Source organism: Papio anubis, chromosome 5, assembly GCF_008728515.1.
Source record: "Papio anubis isolate 15944 chromosome 5, Panubis1.0, whole genome shotgun sequence".
Classification (NCBI taxonomy): Eukaryota; Metazoa; Chordata; class Mammalia; order Primates; family Cercopithecidae; genus Papio; species Papio anubis.
Genome location: NC_044980.1, coordinates 30,498,056 through 30,519,733, shown reverse-complemented (window position 1 = coordinate 30,519,733; position 21,678 = coordinate 30,498,056). Strand labels below are relative to the sequence as shown.

At 40.6% G+C, this 21,678-nt stretch overlaps 1 protein-coding gene across 2 annotated transcripts in view; it reads right to left on the bottom strand.

The window, feature by feature from the left end:
• CDH6 (cadherin 6) overlaps positions 1-21,678 on the bottom strand; it is a 140,651-nt gene that overhangs the window by 35,328 nt on the left and 83,645 nt on the right. For both annotated transcript variants that reach the window (XM_003899539.5, XM_017959464.3), the window contains exon 3: positions 55-349. In XM_003899539.5, the coding sequence (XP_003899588.3) occupies positions 55-349 (295 nt within the window). The remainder of the gene's footprint in view (positions 1-54; positions 350-21,678) is intronic.

Sequence of the window (21,678 nt, the reverse complement as noted above, 5' to 3'; positions counted from 1 at the left end):
CAGTGGATGCACCAGGGGAGAGCCAGTTTTTGGCTGAAGTCACGTCTCACTCACCGACATCAGACATTTCGGGGACAGTGGCTGTGTAAACCTCCTTGGTGAATATTGGTTCATTGTCGTTGATGTCATGGATCTTGATGATGAATTCAGACTCGGGCTCCACGGGTCTCCCTGTCCTTCTGTTTATAGCTTGAGCTCGAAGGATGTAAACAGGTTTTTCTTCCCTGTCCAGCCTCTTGGTGGCCTGTATGTCGCCTGTGTTTTCATTAATAATGAAGAGATCTCCTGCTCCATCTCCTGAAAGGATATATTTAAGTGATCCATCTCCTCTATCCTGGTCTGAATGTAACTAGTGTAGAAAAAAAAAAATTAAAGAAAGTAAAAGTCAAGCATGTGGTTCTAAACTGTTTTTGTCTTTTTGGTGCATGCTATGTTAACTTTTATTCAATCCTTTCTAAGGTGTACAGGTTTTTTTGTTTTGTTTTGTTTTGTTTTTACTATTTACATAACCTCTCAATGGTAAATACCATGCATTAATGCACATGTTTCTTTATAATCATAGAATTTTTCAGATCTGGAACAGAGTTTGGGAGAAAATTTAGTAATCTTTATTTTGAAGAAGGGAAAACAAAAGGCAAGAGCAATAGCAAGGTGGCCAAGGACATATTAGGGTGGCCGGAATGAAACTCTTCAAGATTTTCCTATTTTTCACTATAGCTTTCACATTCCGCTAATACACTCTTGTCCTCACTTGCATGTACACAAACATATTAGAGAAGCAATATCCTGTTGAGAAAAGGACTTTGATTTTTGAATCAGAGAGACTTGGGTATATTCTATTTCTACCTTACATTTATTATCTTCGTGAATTTAGGGAAGCTTGGCAACTCCCTTGAGTCTTTAGTGATGGAGATTGTAATCATTTTTTTCTGGGAAGATGTGATGTTTATTTATTTATTTATGAAATTCAACTCAAAGCATTTGAGAAATATCCTAAGTGCTGCCACGGGCAATACCTTGAAAATCACCTGACTAGATAATTTACAGGTCACTTGGAACAGTAACATTTCACGTTTAGACTTTAGTATAAGATAGGAAAGGACCTTCTAGTAATTTGAGCCAACCTAAAATTGAAATAGTCTTATGAGTAGTGAGTTCCCTGCTCCTAAAGGTAATCAAGCAGAGATTCTGATGACTAACTGTCGGTGAAATGGATTTGGGTAAAAGGCGGAATTAAATGAATACTAAGGATACCACGGAAATAGAAGATGAGAATCCTAACTTGGATAAGTAGGATTCTTATCCATTTTTCCTTTCCCAGAGATTATATCCACAGTGCTGATTTCCAATTGTTTCCTAAATTCCCTTTTTCCCACCCAGCAAAAGGTTAGATGATACCTTTAGATGGTACCTAGACCTAACTATAGGTCTGTAGGACATATATATACACACACATATACATATACATACATACACACACACATATATATATGTAAAAAAATTCAGTCTGTAGGTTTTCAGATAATTTAACCCTATTTGCAAATTTTCAAAAAGTGCTTTTTATTGAGGAGGACTATTTATAAACTCCCAGAGTTTTAAGCATCCACAGTATATAGAGAAGTTAGTCTTAGTGGGAAGGCTGCTACTCTCTATCTTGTTTCAACTCTGCCTAACCAGAGTACGGGCTATGCTACAACAACAGCAACAACAGCTACGCCAAGTCTTTCTCCTGTTGATTAATACTGTACAAAAGCCTCGGAGAAGCATTACACATTTGAAAATAGACTCTTAGGGCAAAAAGAGACTTTAAAAATCATCTAACGTAGTCTAAAAGTGTATTCCGTGGAATGTCATTTCCAGGAAGTGCTGAGGGGAAGAAATACTTTATATACGGTCTCTTTTTTAGAGTCACTGTTAACATGTCAGAGGCTCTGAGTGTCTGCAGTTTGAAACTATATTCGATTCTGTGTAATCTAGTTTACCCTTTCTTGTTGAAAGAATCCTTTTTGGGTATAACTTATATGGATATTCCCCATACCAGTTTTCCAAAAAAGATACTTTGGGAAACATGAACTAATTTAAAAATCCAGCACTGTAGAGTCAAGAAAACCGAGAATCCGGTGCGTGCTGTGTTTCCAAAATCATACAGCTCATGGGAAAAGAATCTGAAGATTAACTCTGGAGCGCAGGAAGAGGCCTTATAGATTATTTGGTGCAACTTCCTCATTTTTAGAGGTAGGGAAACTGTGTTTAATGTAACACAGCTAAAGCTAGTTAATCGTGGTGTTTAGGGAAGAGAATATTATTCATATAATTAGTAGCCTTGAAAGCAATTTGGCAGAAATATTGGAAGATAAATTCGAATGGGGAGGAAATTGCTTAGGAGTGAGATAAATGCAATCAGAAATGTAAAACAAGAGCATCCCATGATTTGAGTGATGGGATATGCTAAGGAAACGCTGAAACCATCATGACACACAAAGAGCCACTGGGGAAAGTTTAACTCTCCATCGTCAAATTCGAATGACTGAAGAGGCTCTTAAAAAGCTATTTCATTAACCCATGAGTAAGGAAACCAATGTCACCACTTGGCGGATCCTTGCTCTAGGGCAGCTGTGGTCAGCAGCCTGGCACAGTGTCGGGGGCACGGTCCTAGGCATGAGCCATGTTCATTCTTTTTCACTCAGCAAGTGTAAGACCACAGCAGAGTCAATTAACCTCCCTCAGCCAGGATTCTTATCTGCAAAATGAGGATAATAAGAGCTACACGGCGAGGCTGTTGTGAAGATCTAATTGAAGACCACATGCAAATAGTACATTAACCACCATGTAAACATGCAATAAAAGCATAATATGGGTCTTATAAATTACAAAGTGCCTCCCAAATTTAAGCCAGTGCTACCGCTATTAACTCTTAGTTTATAATCAGCTTGTTTTTTCTCCTATTTTGACTTTGAGAAGTTTGTTTTGAAGACTTTGAAAACCCAATTTTACAGACACATGGTATCTCTAAGGCAAAATCTGTGATCAAAAGCCAGTATTCTTTAACTGGGCAGTGGGGGACAATTGCTATCTTTACATGTGATTTATCGTATTCTACATTCCACTAGATTATACACTCTCCTCCACCAGTTCTTCCATCGGTTTCAGTATGTAATTGTTGCACACTTAGTAGGTGAATTCCACATCTGGGCACAAGATTTATTCAGGTAAAAGTAATCAGAAACTTATTTTTAGCTGTCAGGCGAGACCATTTCGATGACTTATAGAACAAACACCTGAAACAATGTTAAAGGGCAGAGGAGAGGTTAAAGAAGAGTGTGAGCAAGGATTGCTTTGCAGATCACAATTCTGATTTATCAATATTTGAAAACTAGTGGGAAAATGCATCTCTTCTCTTCGCATTGTCTGGTAATAAAGCAATTTAACACCCTTCCGCTTCCTCCCTCCAAAGTGCATTTTCTGGGTCTGACAGAGTCCACGGAGCAGAAGCCTCCCAAAGCCTCTGCTTTTCCCCCCCACTCTCCTCCTCTGCCATCAAACTCCCCTGGGGCCAGTTCTTTTCTTGGGAAAAAAAGGAAACCTAAGACATCAGTGCCTGCGAAAGTGGTGGTGACAGCCAGACATGAGGGGTTTATTGAGCACTTAGATTTTAATTGGATTTTTTCTTTTGTGATGTCATTCATCATGGTCACTGTAAAAGACAGACGTTAAACAACAACAAATAAAAGGTTGTAGGCTGCCCGAGGCATGTTTTCACTAATTTCAGTTTAATGTGGCTGTTCCATTAAGTTTAATCATCTGGTTCACTTTTAACGATTCACCATCAAGTAAAAATTATCCACTTGCCTCAGAAAGTCACATCTCACCTGTGGCTGGTATGACTTTTTACTACTGTACCTGCAGCATTTTGTGCCAGAGGGAGCTCTTGGTCTTTGTCCGCTTCCTCTGTTGATTTATAAAATTAATTAATTAATTAATTAATTAATTTAGAGATGGCGTCTCACTCTGTTGCCCAGGCTGGAGGGCGGCGGCACGATCTCGGCTCACTGCAACCACTGCCTTCCAGGTTCAAGTGATTCTCCTGGCTCAGCCTGCCGTATAGCTGGGATTACAGGCACCCCCCATCCCCCCACCACACCTGGCTAATTTTTTGTGTGTATTTTTAGTAGAGACACAGTTTTACCATGTTGGCCAGGGTGGTCTCAAACTCCTGACCTCAAGTGATCTGTCTGCCTTGGGCCTCCCAAAGTGCCAGGATTGCAGGTGTGAGCCACTGTGTTAATTTTTTTTTTTTAATGCAGCGTGTTGGCAAATAAACACAGGGATTTTTGGTTGTAGACGTAGCTCCATGGTGGGTGGGACCAAAATCATGGCAGCATCTTTGCCAGCTGGGTGTTGTGCTTTCCTGGGGACACAGCATGTTTTTACATGCTAAATGTGCCTACTTCCAACTTGACTTTACATCAGATTCAAAGGCATAACAAAGATGTTTAGTGGCCTGTGAAGCCAGCTACTGCTGCCCTATTCCCATTTCCTGTGTGTCCCCGAGTCACCATCTGAGTCAGTGACTAAGTGGAATCTCCGAAGCATATGCATTGTTGAGACACTAAACAGTCCAAACAATGCTGGCGAGGGTGTGGAGAAAAGGGAGCGCTCATACACTGTTGGTGGGAAGATAAATTAGTTCAATTTCTAGGGAAAACAGTATGGAGATTTTTCAGAGAACTAAAATTAGAATTACCCTTTGACCCAGCAATTTAGTAAATCATTCTGTAATCTATCCAAAGGAAAAGAAATCATTCTATCAGAATGACACCTGCATTCATATGTTTATCATAACACCATTCACAATAGCAAAGGCATGGAACCAACCTACGTGTCCACCAACAGTTGACTGGATAAAGAAAATATGGTACATATACACCCCAGAATACTACAAAGCTGTAAAAAACAAAGAAATCATGTCCTTTGCAGTAACACGGATGGAGCTGGAGACCATTATCCTAAGGGAACTAACACAGACACAGAAAATCAAATACCACATGTTCTTACTTGTAAGTGGAAGCTAAACAAAAAGTACATATGGACATAATGATGGGAAAACAGACCTTGGGGACTCCAAAAGTTGGGAGGAAGGGGAGTGACGGCTGAAAAATCACCTACTGGGTACAATGTCCAATACTGGGGTGATGGGTACACTAGAAACCCAACACCCACCATTACACATGTAATACATAACAAGTACCCTCTGAATCTAAAATAAAAACTAAATAAAATAATCCCCTCTCCCCCAGCAAAAACAATCCAAACAGAAGTTTGCCTAGATGACACACATAGGAAAGTACCTACAGCAGCCTTACATGGGCTTAGGAAAGGTATGAAGTGATGTTTGGCTAAAATGGAAAATTGAAGTTTGGCTAATATACTTGTAGGGTGTAGTGCAAATGTAATGTTGCTCTTTAAGAAATGTTATGGTTGCTAACCTGAGACGTTACAAGACAATTACAGAACAGTGGTGTTGAAAAGATGCTGTCTGACTGGGATTGAGGGAGAGAAACAGGAATTACAACAGAGAGAGAGAACATCTTTGTGTTAAATATGTAGAATGTTACTTTAAATTAGCACAAGAAATCAAGTTATGACAAATTGAGGCTTAACTGCATCAATATCTATGTATATGTATAGATGTCTGCATGTATACATACATCTTTATATATAATGCATGTATACGTAATGCTAATAAATAGACTTAGTGTTGTGAAGGCTGGGAAAAGCTTGTTGGGTAGAGTTTATATCAGGTGGAAATTGAACCTTGCTTGAAGTACGTGGCAGGGATTAGAGTTGTTTCTGTTTTAGAGATTATAGAATTAGGTAAATCAAAAGTATATTTTAATAAAATTCCATGTGACACGTTTTATGCTGTATTTGAATGTTAATAATTTGGCATGAGTTAACTAACTTATATCTGATGATTATTTTACCAATTAAAAAGCTGATGATGGCAGCATAGGATTGTGGCAGGTTCCCAGCTGTGGGTCGGCTGGGTGTGTGGCTGTTCAGCCCTGTGATTCAGTTTTCACATTGTAATATGTGTGAATGTAAAGGGTGCAACTTCAGTGTTCCTGGTTTAGCAGGAATTGGCTTGCTCTAGTCTTCTTTTTTTCTTTTTTCCACAGGTTGTGATGTAAGTGAGGTAGTGACCTGGTTTCCACCAGGCTGAGGAGGACAGTGTCCAAGGGAATGGCAAGCCACAAAGTGGAAGGAACCCCAGGTTCTAGAATAACCTCATATCCAACCAGCCTGTCATGTGAAAGAGGAAAGAAAGGCATTGCACTTCAGCCATTATATTTTTGAAGTTTTGTTGTTGTTTTTGTAGTTCTGCCTTGACCCTAACTCAGTGGTTCTCAAAGTGCGGTCCCTGGACCAGCCGCATTGGCATTACCTGGGAACTAGTTAGAAATGCAAACTTCCAGAATCAGAAACTCAGGGGATGCCCACCAGTGCTGTGTTTTAAGAAGCCCTGTAGGTAGTTCTGACAAGTGCTCAGGTTTGAGAGCCACTGCCTTAGCTAGTACAATCATAATAGTTATAAGCATGGACATAGGCAGGGAAAGAGGTGAGTGTAAATTTATGCTACGTACGTGTCACATAACCTTGGGGAACTTAGTTAACCTCTCCAGGTCTTCATTTCCTCATCCACATGATGGGAATAATAATAATACTTAATTTACAAGTAAGTTTCTCTGACAATAAATAAAATAACAAATGTAAGATGCTTAGTAGAGGGCCTACCTCGGAGAAAACCTTCAATAAATTACTCTTGAATTGATAAACACCAAGTATCCAAAGGTGGATTTTGGGAAAGTGGTGGGATTTGGATCTGAATTCTGACTTTCCTATTAATCAGTGAAATAAATTAAGTGATCTTAGTCTCCATTCAGTCCTACTATAGAACTGGAAATGATTAACTTTGCCTCCTCTATCTGCCCCTTAAATGCTGGTATCCTGTAGGCCTGTGTCTTTGGTCCTTGTTTCCCTCCTTTCACATGCTCTTCCCACATAAGATCCTCTATCTATTTTCATGGATTCAATTGCTATCTCTGTACCATGAGTGCCCAAATCTATCTGTTACCCCAGGGAAGAGCATTTTCTTGAGATCTGGAGAGAATATAGTCACCTCTTAGGCAAGTCTCTTAGACAACTTACACTCAGCACATCCATATCGACCTCATCACCTTCTCTCCAAATCATTTTCCTCCTCTCATCTTTGTGAAAGCCACCAGGGAGTCATCCTAGGCCATCCCCTCTGCCACTATCCCCACATTCATTAAGCCACCAACTCTAGTCAATTCTACCTCTTATGTATATCTTGATTCACCTAACTTTTCCCATTTTCACTGCTGTCACCCTGGTCCATGCTATTGCCTTTTCTCATTGGTCTATTGCAAGGAGGCCCTCCAAACACACACCCAGGCTTGCTTTCTTTAGATTTTCCTTTCTGTAACTAGATCAACTTAAGAACAACACCAACTCTGAAGATGCCACTCTCCTCTAATTAAATCCTGCAGTGTCCTCTTTAGTCTTGGGATAAAGCCCTCATCCCCACCCCTTCACATGGCCTCCAAAGCCCTCCTCTGCTCTCCTCCTCTCTTTGGCTTCATCAGCCATCATTCTCCCCTTAATTCTCCTGGTTCCAGTCATACCCTACTTCTTTCAGCTTTTTGAAGATAACATCACTAACTAGCTCTTTTGTAGCTAGGCCTTCCCACATGTGGTTCCCTTGACATCAAGCCCTTTTAACATCCTCACCTGGTTAAGCCAACTCCTGTGCCCGGTCTGCTTAATCTTTATCACCTCGGGGAAGCCTTCCTTAAGCTGCTGGTCTAAGTTAGATTCTCCTCCTATATGCAATCAATTCATTCCCCACTTAGCCATCAGCACATTCTATTGTCGTTGATGATGTGTTTTACAGCTGTTTTCCTAGCTAGATTGCAAGTTCATAAAGGAAGGCACCAAACCCGTCTAGGTCACTTCTGTATCCTCAGAGCCTGATATACAGGCACTTTATAGATACTAAGAGTCAATCAAAGCAAGGAATGAATGAATGAATGAATAAATGAATCTTCTAAAAATTAAATTGGATAAGATATCAACGATCAGTGAAGGTTTCTGGCACATAGCAGATACTCAATAAATCTTAGTGTCCTCTATCCTCTTTCTTGACTTTAGGATAATTCTGTAGATCAAAAATATACATTCCTGAAATTGCCAGGTAATTTATCAATTACTACTAAACATTAGACACATGGTCTAATCTGAACAATCTGAGGAAGTAATTCAAGTTATTGCCTCAGACTTGAAAAAATTTAATAACAAATTCAACCTCAATACAATAGTAAAACCAACTTGTATTGGATTTGTTGACAAAAATGGACCAATTGTAAGTACACTGAATTCAATGACTATCATAAATACATTGGGTGCTGGGTCAGAAGTCATCTGTTAATAGTGAAAAAGCTGCAAGATTTTACTGAACTATATTTCAAGTATCCTCCTGTTGCAGCAACTAAAGAGAAATGCTCCATTTCACAGAAACATTATTTCATAATAAAATAATTTAACTCTGTCAACCACGGCCATTAAAAACACTTACCGGTCTGACGAGTTGCATAAAGCAATGAATAAAAGCATCTAAACTCTTTCTTCTATAAACTTGCCATTTACATTGGAATAAAATACATAGAAAAAAAGCAGAAATTAGACACTTTACTGTTGTTAGGTATTAGGATTCACAAGGTAAGTAAAAAGCTGGAGAATAGCATAGAAGGAACTTGTAAGTTGGAAAAGACCGAATTGGGGAATGTGTAAGCTCTTTGATGGTTTAGGAAGACTTCTTGGAGAAGTTTAGACTACTGATGGGAGAAAAATGATTTAGCAACCAACATGAGGACATGGCATGGTTTCAAGGCTCAGTGTGGGAGAAAATCAGAAGAGGCCTTGAGTATGTGCCTGGGATAATAAAAGTCATAAAGTCAGCAAAAATAGAAACACTCCTTCCCTTAAGTTGCAGGGTCACATATTTTCTCACACTGCACTCAAATGTGCAAGGAAAGATGCAGCTTCCTTATAATTATTTTTGTTTATAGCTTTTCCCTCAAGCTCTAGTCCCATTGAGGATTAGAAGCTCAGTACAGTTGAATATCGACTCAGTAATTTAGTGAAATCCCAATAAAGTCTTCCTGATTCAGTAATACGGTCTCTTTTGGATAAATCTCAGTCTTTCTGGTTTCTTTCTCCTCCTGCTTTGCTCCTGATCCAGTCCAAGATGACATCTGCCTGTATGAAGGAGAGGTAGCCACATGGCCTTTGTCAGTGACAAATTTGGGGGCTTTTGGAGCCAAGGATGGTCCTGAGAATGCCCTCTGACCCTCTGGTCTCTAGAGAATATCTCTTATCTATTACTTTCCTCAGTGGCATCTGTGGTTCTGGCAGATCATGACCTTTGCTCTCCAGTGATCAAGGTGACTAGCTACATCTTGCATCCCCCACTGGCATCACATACTGCCCTTGAGGTCTGGCTATGTCTTCTTTATCGCCCTTAGCACATGTAGTCCTAGTTACAGGATTGCTTTGTCCTTCTATTGGACCATTTATTGGATCAATCCACCCCCTTCTTGCTCTGGAGAAGCCCAGGAAGGCTCATGGGAATGAAACAGGGCTTCTCCCTCACCACATGATTGCCCCAGGGGGAAGTGGGAAAAACCCACTCTACTTTGACCTTTACCCAAACCTTGCCACTGTTCCACCCTGGGGATTCAGATTCATGTGTCTCAGGGCAGTAGAAGTAAGTCTTTCTGTGTTATTTGAGAGCCAGGAATGTGAAGTTCTGTGGTGTCAGGAATATCCTACCACACAAACTGCTGTAGGTGGAAGGGCCAATTCCTAGTACAGACCCTGTGGAGATAGCTGGGGTGGAAAAATGACCTACATGCCAGAGCATGCTGCAAGTAATTCTTGGTGACTACATTTATAAATGGAATTAGTGAATTTTACTTTGGTTGGCCAGCTTATTTCTTGATCTACAAAATGGGCTTGAAAAGGATCTAGAAAATAGGGCCATGCACGGTGGCTCACGCCTGTAATCTCAGCACTTTGGGAGGCAGAGGCTGGTAGATCACTTGAGCTCAGGAGTTTGAGACCAGCCTGGGCAACATGGCAAAACCCTGTCTCTACCCAAAACACAAAAAGTAGCTGGGCGTGGTGGTGCCTGCCTGTAGGCCTAGCTACTTGGGAGGCTGAGGCAGGAGAATCGCTTGAACCCAGGAGGCGGAGGTTGCAGTGAACTGAGATCATGCCACCGCACTCCAGCCTGGAAGACAGAGTGAGACTCCATCTTAAAAAAAAAAAAAAAGAAAGGGAATCTAGAAAATATATTTTTCTGACAAAACCTGGGATCAGGCTGCCTTCATATCTCATGTTCTTTTTCTATTACACCATGTTGGCTCTTATGACCCCCAAAATTAGTATTTTCCTTTACAGTAGAAATGATTTAATTGATTTTTATAATGGTGTAAAGATTTTATCTTTAAAGTCTTCTCTTATGTGATTCATCATCTGGCAATTGGTCTGGCTGGGATTTGGGAAAATGATAATAGCAGATATTTGTTAAGCCCATACTATGGACCAGGTCATGACCTGAACTCATCACAAAGATTACATAAATTGTTACTCATCATGATTCTATTGTTTTCTTTTTTTTAATACTTTAAGCTCTAGGGTACATGTGCACAATGTGCAGGTTTGTTACATATGTATGCATGTGCCATGTTGGTGTGCTGTACCCATCAACTCGTCGTTTACATTAGGTATATCTCCTAATGCTATCCCTCCCCACTCCCCTCCCACAAAAACATGCCCTGGTGTGTTATGTTCCCCACCCTGTGTCCAAGTGTTCTCATTGTTCAATTCCTACCTACGAGGTGAGAACATGTGGTGTTTGGTTTCCTGTCCTTGTGACAGTTTGCTCAGAATGATGGTTTCTAGCTTCGTCCATGTTGCTACAAAGGACATGAACTCATCCTTTTTTATGGCTGCATAGTATTCCATGGTGTATATGTGCCACATTTTCTTAACTCAGTCTATCACTGATAGACATTTGGGTTGGTTCCAAGTCTTTGCTATTGTGAACAGTGCTGCAATAAACATACATGTGCATGGGTCTTTATAGCACATTTATAGCATTATTTATAATCCTTTGAGTATATACCCAGTAATGAGATGGCTGGGTCAAATGGTATTTCTAGTTCTAGATCCTTGAGGAATCGCCACACTGTCTTCCACAATGGTTAAACTTGTTTACACTCCCACCAACAGTGTAAAAGCACTCCTATTTCTCCACATACTCTCCAGCACCTGTTGTTTCCTGACTTTTTAATGATTGCCATTCTAATTGATGTGAGATGGTATCTCATTGTGGTTTTGATTTGCATTTCTCTGATGGCCAGTGATGATGAACATTTTTTCATGTGTCTGTTGGCTGCATAAATGTCTTCTTTTGAGAAGTGTCTGCTCATATCCTTTGCCCACTTTTTGATGGAGTTGTTTGATTTTTTCTTGTGAATTTGTTTAAGTTCTTTTTAGATTCTGGATATTAGCCCTTTGTCAGATGGGTAGATTGTAAAAATTTTCCCCATTCTGTAGGTTGCCTGTTCACTCTGATGGTAGTTTCTTTTGCTGTGCAGAAGCTCTTTAGTTTAATTAGATCCCATTTGTCAATTTTGGCTTTTGCTGCCATTGCTTTTGGTGTTTTAGTCATGAAGTCCTTGCCCATGCCTATGGCCTGAATGGTATTGCCTAGGTTTTCTTCTAGGGTTTTTACGGTTTTAGGTCTAACATTTAAGTCTTTAATCCATCTTGAATTAATTTTTGTATAAGGGGAAAGGAAGGGATCCAGTTTCAGCTTTCTACATATTGCTAGCCAGTTTTCCCAGCACCATTTATTAAATAGGGAATCATTTCCCCATTTCTTGTTTTTGTTGGGTTTATCAAAGATCAGATGGTTGTAGATGTGTGGTATTATTTCTGAGGACTCTGTTCTGTTCTATTGGTCTATATCTCTGTTTTGGTACCAGTACCATGCTGTTTTGGTTACTGTAGCCTTGTAGTATAGTTTGAAGTCAGAGAGCATGATGCCTCCAGCTTTGTTCTTTTGGCTTAGGATTGTCTTGGCAATGTGGGCTCTTTTTTGGTTCCACATGAATGTTAAAGCAGTTTTTTCCAATTCTGTGAAGAAAGTCATTGGTAACTTGATGGGAATGGCATTGAATCTATAAATTACCTGGGCAGTATGGTCATTTTCACTATATTGATTCTTCCTCTCCATGAGCATGGAATGTTCTTCCATTTGTTTGCGTCCTCTTTTATATCGTTGAGCAGTGGTTTGTAGTTCTCCTTGAAGAGGTCCTTCACATCCCTTGTAAATTGAATTCCTAGGTATATTGTGAATGGGAGTTCATTCATGATTTGGCTCTCTGTTTGTCTGTTATTGGTGTAGAGGAATGCTTGTGAATTTTGCACATTGATTATATATCCTGAGACTTTGCTGAAGTTGCTTATCAGCTTAAGGAGATTTTGGGCTGAGACGATGGGGTTTTCTAAATGTACAATCATGTCATCTGCAAACAGGGACAATTTGACTTCTTCTTTTCCTAATTGAATACACTTTATTTCTTTCTCTTGCCTGATTGCCCTGGCCAGAACTTTCAACACTATGTTGAATAGGAGTGGTGAGAGAGGGCATCCCTATCTTGTGCCAGTTTTCAAAGGGAAAGCTTCCAGTTTTTGCCCATTCAGTATGATATTGGCTGTGGGTCTGTCATAAATAGCGCTTATTATTTTGAGATACGTCCCATCAAAACCTAGTTTATTGAGAGTTTTTAGCGTGAAGGGCTGTTGAATTTTGTCAAAGGCCTTTTCTGTATCTATTGAGATAATCATGTGGTTTTTGTCTTTGGTTCTGTTTATATGATGGATTATGTTTATTGATTTGCATATGTTGAACCAGCCTTGCATCCCAGGGATGAAGCCCACTTGATCATGGTGGATAAGCTTTTTGATGTGCTGCTGGATTTGGTGTGGCAGTATTTTACTGAGGATTTTTGCATCAATGTTCATCAGGGACATTGGTCTAAAATTCTCTTTTTTTGTTGTGTCTCTGCCAGGCTTTGGTATCAGGATGATGTTGGCCTCATAAAATGAGTTAGGGAGGATTCCCTCTTTTTCAACTGATTGGAATAGTTTCAGAAGGAATAGTACCAGCTCCTCTTTGTACCTCTGATAGAATTTGGCTATGAATCTGTCTGGTCCTGGACTTTTTTTGGTTGGTAGGCTATTAATTATTGCCTCAATTTCAGAGCCTGTTATTGGTCTATTTAGGGATTCAACTTCTTCCTGGTTTAGTCTTGGGAGTGTGTATGTGTCCAGGAATTTATCCATTTCCTCTAGATTTTCTAGTTTATTTGCATAGAGGTGTTTATAGTTTTCTCTGATGGGAGTTTGTACTTCTGTGGGATTGGTGGTGATATCCCCTTTTTCATTTGTGTCTATTTGATTCTTCTCTCTTTTCTTCTTTGTTAGTCTTGCTAGCGGTCTATCAATTTTGTTGATCTTTTCAAAAAACCAGCTCCTGGATTATTTGATTTTTTGAAGGGTTTTTTGTGTCTCTATCTCCTTCAGTTCTGCTCTGATCTTAGTTATTTCTTGCCTTCTGCTAGCTTTTGAATGTGTTTGCTCTTGCTTCTCTAGTTCTTTTAATTGTGATGTTAGGGTGTCCATTTTAGATCTTTCCTGCTTTCTCTTGTGGGCATTTAGTGCTATAAATTTCCCTCTACACACTGTTTTAAATGTGTCCCAGAGATTCTGATATGTTGTGTCTTTGTCTCATTGGTTTCAAAGAACATCGTTATTTCTGCCTTCATTTCGTTATGTACCCAGTAGTCATTCAGGAGCAGGTTGTTCAGTTTCCATATAGTTGAGCAGTTTTGAGTGAGTTCCTTAATCCTGAGTTCTAGTTTGATTTCACTGTGGTCTGAGAGACAGTTTGTTATAATTTCTGTTCTTTTACATTTGCTGAGGAGTGCTTTACTTCCAACTATGTGGTCAATTTTGGAATAAGTGTGATATGGTGCTGAGAACAATGTATATTCTGTTGATTTGGGGTGGAGAGTTGTGTAGATGTCTATTAGGTCTGCTTAGTGTAGAGTTGAGTTCCATTCCTGGATATGCTTGTTACTTTCTGTCTCGATGATCTGTCGAATGTTGACAGTGGGGTGTTAAAGTCTCCCATTATTATTGTGTGGGAGTCTAAGTCTCTTTGTAAGTCTCTAAGGACTTGCTTTATGAATCTGGGTGCTCCTGTATTGGGTGCATTTAGCATAGTTAGCTCTTCTTGTTGAATTGATTCCTTTACCATTATGTAATGGCCTTCTTTGTCTCTTTTGATCTTTGTTGGTTTAAAGTTTGTTTTATCAGAGACTAGGATTGTAACCCCTGGTTTTATTTTTTTTGTTTTGTTTTCCATTTGCTTGGTAGATCTTCCTCCATCCCTTTATTTTGAGCCTATGTGTGTCTCTGCATGTGAGATGGATCTCCTGAATACAGCACACTGATGGGTCTTGACTCTATCCAATTTGCCAGTCTGTGTCTTTTAATTGGAGCATTTAGCCCATTTACATTTAAGTTTAATATCGTTATATGTGAATTTGATCCTGTCATTTTGATATTAGCTGGTTATTTTGCTCATTAGTTGATGCAGTTTCTTCCTAGCATTGATGGTCTTTACAATTTGGCATGTTTTTGTAGTGGCTGGTACCGGTTGTTCCTTTCCATGTTTCATGCTTCCTTCAGGAGCTCTTGTAAGGCAGGCCTGGTGGTGACAAAATCTCTCAGCATTTGCTTGTTTGTAAAGGATTTTATTTCTCCTTCACTTATGAAGCTTAGTTTGGCTGAATATGAAATTCTGCGTTGAAAATTCTTTTCTTTAAGAAGGTTGAATATTGGCCCCCACTCTCTTCTGGCTTGTAGAGTTTCTGCTGAGAGATCTGCTGTTAGTCTGATGGGCTTCCCTTTGTGGGTAACCCGACCTTTCTCTCTGGCTGCTCTTAACATTTTTTCCTTCATTTAAACTTTGGTGAATCTGACAATTATGTGTCTTGGGGTTGCTCTTCTCAAGGAGTACCTATGTGGCATTCTCTGTATTTCCTGAATTTGAATGCTAGCCTGCCTTGCTAGGTTGGGGAAGTTCTCCTGGATAGTATCCTGAAGAGTGTTTTCCAACTTGGTTCCATTCTCCCTGTCACTTTTAGGTACACCAATCAGATGTAGATTTGGTCTTTTTACATAGTCCCATATTTCTTGGAGACTTTGTTCATTTCTTTTTACTCTTTTTTTCTCTAAACTTCTCTTCTTTCTTCATTTCATTCATTTGATCTTCAATCACTGATACCCTTTCTTCCACTTGGTCAAATTGGCTACTGAAGCTTGGGCATGTGTCACATAGTTCTCATGCCGTGGTTTTCAGCTCCATCAGGTTATTTAAGGTCTTCTCTACACTGTTTATTCTAGTTAGTCATTCATCTAGTCTTTTTTCAAGGTTTTTAGCTTCTTTGCGATGGGTTGGAACATCTTCCTGAAGCTCGGAGAAGTTTGTTATTACCCATCACCTGAGGCCTTCTTCTCTAAACTCGTCAGTCATTCTCCATACAGCTTTGTTCCTTTGCTGGTGAGGAGTTGCATTCCTTTGGAGGAGAAGAGGCATCCTGATTTTTAGAATTTTCAGCTTTTCTGTTCTGGTTTCTCCCCATCTTTGTGGTTTTATCCATCTTTGGTCTTTGATGGTGGTGACGTACAGATGGGGTTTTGGTGTGGGTGTTCTTTCTGTTTGCTGGTTTTCCTTCTAACAGTCAGGACCCTCAGCTGTGGGTCTGTTGGAGTTTGCTGGAGGTCCACTCCAGACGCTGTTTGCCTGGGTATCACCAACGGAGGCTGCAGAACAGCGAATATTGCCGAATGGAAAATGTTACTACCTGATTCTTCCTCTGGAATCTTCATCTCAGAGGGGCACTTGGCTGAATGAGGTGTCAGTCGGCCCCTACTGGGAGGTGCCTCCCAGTTAGGCTACTTGGGAGTCAGGGACCCACTTGAGGAAGCAGTCTGCCCGTTCTCATAACTCAAACTTCATGCTGGGAGAACCACTACTCTCTTCAAAGCTGTCAGACAGGGACGTTTAAGTCAGCAGAAGTTTCTGCTGCCTTTTGTTCAGCTATGCCCTGCCCCCAGAGGTGGAGTCTACAGAGTTAGGCAGGCCTCCTTGAGCTGCGTTGGGCTGCAACCAGTTTGAGCTTCCCAGCTGCTTTGTTTACCTACTCAAGCCTCAGCAATGGTGGGCACCCCTCCCCCAGCCTCTCTGCAGCCTTGCAGTTCGATCTCAGATTGCTGTGTTAGCAGTGAGCAAGGCTCCATGGGTGTGGGACCCTCTGAGCCAGGCACAGGATATAATCTCCTGGTGTGCCATTTGCTAAGACTGTTGGAAAAGTGCAGTATTAGAGTGGGAGTGTCCCGATTTTCCAGGTACCCTCTGTCACAGCTTCCCTTGGCTAGCAAAGGGAATTCCCAGACCCCTTGCATTTCGTGGGTGACGCAATGCCCCACCCAGCTTTGGCTCACACTCCATGGGCTGCACCCACCGTCCAACAAACCCCAGTGAGATGAACCTGGTACCTCAGTTGGAAATGCAGAAATCACCCGTCTTTTGCGTCACTCATGCTGTGAGCTGTAGACTGGAGCTGTTCCTATTTGGCCATCTTGGAACCTCCTCCCATGATTCTATTCTTATCCCCTCTTAAGTGATGATGCAACTGAGGCAATACAGGAGGTAAATCACTTCTCAGCATGACAGCATGAATAAGAGCAAGATTTGAGTCCAGGTGGCCTACTCTATTAACCACAATACATTTTTTCTTCCATTTTTACATTTAGTTCTATAAACATTCATTAAAGGCTTACTCTGTACCAAACAATATTTTGAGTTACAAAGAATTATCTAGTTCAGTGTTTTTCACTGCTCTATTGGCATTTTGGGCTAGGTAACTGTTTGGGGAGCTGTCCCATACATTATAGGATGTTCAGCAGAGTCCTTGGTCCCTACCTACTAGATGCCAGTAGCGTCATTCCAAGTTGTGACAGCCAAAAATGTCTCCAGATATTTCCAAATGTCCCCTGGGGCCATAAAATTGAGAACACTGATCAAGCTCTTAAATCTGTGTGTCTGTCTATCTATGTATCTATCTCCTGTCTTTCCATCCATCCATCTATCCATCCTTCCATCTTTCTTATCAATATGTACCTTGTGACTTTTAAAATACACTTAAATAATATCATAAAGGATCTGTATTTGCAGAGATTCTGCATAACCCTACTCAATTCAATTTTTTATCTTTTGTTACATTTAATAACCCCTGAAACAGACTTGTGTCGTGTGGAGGATAATTTTTGACAAAGTGCTAAAAGCAAAAGAAGTTTAAGCCTAAACACAACAGAAATTTACTAATTCCCTTGACAATCATTTTTTTTACACTCAATACCTTGAATTTCATGTCAGAAGTAACAGAATAACTTAAATGAACACAACTTTAGAGTGATAATAGTGGTAGTAGGCAGACTAATGCACCCACTCCCCTAAAGATGTCCATGTCCTAATTCCCGGGACCTGTGACTGTGTTTCCACACATGGAAAAAAGGACTTTATGCATGTGATCAAGATAAGGATTTTGAGATGGGGAGATTATGTTGGATCACCCAGGTGAGCCCAAGGTAATGGCAAGGGTCCTTACAAGGGAAAGAGACAGGGGAGAGTTGGAGTGAGAGATGGAAATGTGATGATAGGAGCTGAGGACAGGGAGAGAGAGAGAGAGAAGAAAGGAAGAGAGAGAGAGAGAATTTGAAGCCCTTATGCGGCCGGGCGCGGTGGCTCAAGCCTGTAATCCCAGCACTTTGGGAGGCCGAGACGGGCGGATCACGGGGTCAGGAGATCGAGACCATCCTGGCTAACACAGTGAAACCCCGTCTCTACTAAAAATACAAAAAAAAAACTAGCCGGGCGAGGTGGCGGGCGCCTGTAGTCCCAGCTACTCGGGAGGCTGAGGCAGGAGAATGGCATAAACCCGGGAGGCGGATCTTGCAGTGAGCTGAGATCCGGCCACTGCACTCCAGCCTGGGCGACAGAGCGAGACTCCGTCTCAAAAAAAAAAAAAAAAAAAGAAGCCCTTATGCTTCTGGCCTTGAAGATGGAGGAAGGCGCCATGAGCCGAGAAGTCAAAGAATTCAGGTGGTATCTAGAAGCTGGAAAAGATGGGAAATGGATCCTTCCCTGAAGCCTCCATAAAGATATCTTGCAGACACCTTGATTTAAGCCCAGTGAAACCCATTTCTGGCCTCTAGAATTATAAGATGATAAATTTGTATTGTGTTAAGACACAAATCTGTGGTGACTTGTTACAGCAGGAACAAGAAACTAAGACAGTAGCTCCATATTTCTGAAATGCAAGGTGAACTGAAACCGCCTGTGGTCCTTCAAGAATCCCAGTGGAGGAGGGAAGAAAACTAACCCTTCCTGAATGCTTTACTGTGTATCAGGTACTGCAAAAATGCTTAGTGTGTTGCCATCCATTAATTCTTACAATGACTCCAAGGGGCAACTTTTATTTTCTCCATTTTTTCAGATTAGGAAACTGAGGCCAGAGAGATTAAGTAATTTATCCAAAGTTAAGCGCAGAGCCAGAAAGGATACCAAGGCCTGCCTGACTCCAAAGTCTACTCTCATTCACATCAAAGCAACCCTACCCACACTGATTATAAACATTTCTGTATTCCTTGTATTTATTATATCAGACCCCAGGCTAAGTTATTCATAAATTCTACTGGCACAAATGATACAAACTATAATAAATGTTATTGTTCATTTGGGATTTGTCAATTAAACAAATGCCTTTTGGTTTATTAACTGCATAAAGTTGTTTCCCCAAAAAGGCATTGTTTACTGCTTTATGCTTGGCTTTTGAAGTCCAAGGTCCCTCTCGCCTTGGCAGACTGTGACATTAGTCTCAGCTCCTGCTTAGTCTAACATTTTCATTTTCAAAAAGCCAGTGGTAAATCAAGCTGAGAGCCAGATCCCAGTCAAAAATTGATTTAGTAAGGCATCGTAACTCACCAGTTAGAATACTACCTTTTTGCCTTATGTGTAATCTCTTCAGCAATCCCAAAAAAGAACACACACACACCCCCCCCGCCCCCCCCACACACACTCCCCCAGCCCCCTTTCTCTTTCTCCCTCTCTCTCTTTCTGTTTGACACATATGCCTTGGAGGAGAATATCAATAGATAAAATGCAGGCGTTTGAGATATGATAATTCAAAGGGCAGAAATTCAAAAAAATGTGTTCCTTAATAGCAAATGGACTTTTTCCAAAACGTGTTCTTCTTGAAAGGTAAAAAATATGTTGGATATTATATTCTTTTATGTTGACTTTTACTTAGGATCTAAAAAGTTAAAGCTATGTATCTCTATAAGACAAATGACTATTTTTTACTTAAATTTATAACTCTCAAGCATCCTGTATGTGCACAATAAATGATGAGTAAATTGAATTCTATAACCTCTCATACTGTCAGGGAATTAATGGCAAATGATTCTAGGAAAGAAGATAATGAGTTCATTTATTAGTTTTTTTTTTTTTTGCTTGGGAACCAGCTTAGATTTCAAAAGCTCTCCTCCTCCCTCTTCATATTGAAAGCTCCCTTTCTCCTTTCTCTGTTGTCCTTCTTCTTCTCCTCCTCTCCTCTTCCTCCTCCATTTCAAAAGCTCTCCTTCTCCCCGTCCTCCTCCTTCAGTTAAAGAAACCAACTGGAACACTAGTGAACAGAAATTCATACTATCTGATGGCCCCGGCTGGGGAAAGTGTCCTCACTGCGATGTCAGTGGCATGAACTTTTGTGCTCCTCTCCCTCCCATTTATGTCATTGTTTCATTTGTCCACCATATCTGAAATACTCTCTGCTACTTTAATATTTTAATAATGTGATATAGGGAAAGAGTATCAGACTTAAACCCCTAAAGAAAGCTGAACTCTAGTCTCAGCTTTGGTATTGTGCTGGCAATAGCCCTGCGGTCCCTGAACTCCTCTGAGCCTATGTTTGCTCACACGCAAAAGGAATGAATCATGTTCAACTAGACAGTGGTTATGTGGATCCTCTGAGGAAGTTCAACTAGACAGTGGTTCTGTGGATCACCTGAGGAAGTTTAACTAGAGAGTGGTTATGTGGATCACCTGAGGAAGTTCAACTAGAGAGTAGTTATGTAGATCACCTGAGGAAGTTCAACTAGACAGTGGTTATGTGGATCACCTGAGGACGTTCAACTAGCGAGTGGTTATGTGGATCACCTGAGGACGTTCAACTAGAGAGTGGTTATGTGGATCACCTGAGGAATGCTTGTGCATGTGACAGCATTTTATAAGCTGTAAAGCTAGACACAGCACGAGACAATATTATCATTGCTCTCTAGTTTCACTACAAGTTTTCTGCCACGAAACTCTGCTAAAAGGTAATCTGTGATGACTCGTAGCCTGCCAGGGAATACTTTCTCTTGTGTTGAATTCTCTTTTCTCTCTCTCCCATCCTAGACCTTCCCCTTCTTTAGGTGTTACTTGCTGGTTTGTGTGGCAGTCAAGATTTTGACGGCCACATTATCATTTTAAAACTCAGGGAAGCGATGTCTACTGTTGAAAAGCAGGTAAAATGAAATGAAGCACCGCCACTCAACCTAGCCCAAGTCACTTAATTTTCTCGATTTGACTTGAAGACTCTATTTTCCTTTAAGAGGCAAGTGGATTGGTAATCAGCAAGATCATAGCTTTAATATAAGCTAAATAGCTGCCCTTTGTTTTTTCTTTTAACATATATGTGGTTGGGAGGATAGACAGAATAGTCAAGGCACAAACAGGATAAGAAAGTACAGTTGGCCTTTGAACAACATGAATTTGAACTGCATGGGTCCACTTAGATTTTCTTCTGCCTCTGTCACCCCTGAGGCAGCAAGACCACCCCTCCTTCCTCCTTAGTCTCCCCCAACATGAAGGGTATGAGGATGAAGACCTTTAAGTGATCCACCTCCACTTAATCAATAGTAAACATATTTTCCCTTCCTTATGATTTTCTTATGTATTTTTATTATTATGAATATATTTTTGAGGCAGGGTCTCACTCTGTCACCCAGGCCAGAGTGCAGTGGCATGATCTTTCTCACTGCAGTCTTGACCTCCAAGTCTCAAGAGATCCTCTGACCTCAGGTAGCTGAGACTACAGTGCATGCCACCATGCCTGGCTAATTTTTTGTAATTTTTTCTTTTTTGGTAGAGATGGGGTTTTGCCATGTTGCCCAGGCTGGTCTGGAACTTCTGGGCTCAAGTGATCCACCTACCTCGGCCTCCCAAAGTTCTGGGATTACAAACATGAGCCATTGTGCCCAGCCATAATTTTCTGAACAATATTTTCTTTTCTCTAGCTTACTTTAAAAGTACAGTATATAACAATATAACACACAAAATATGTGTTAAGGCTTCCA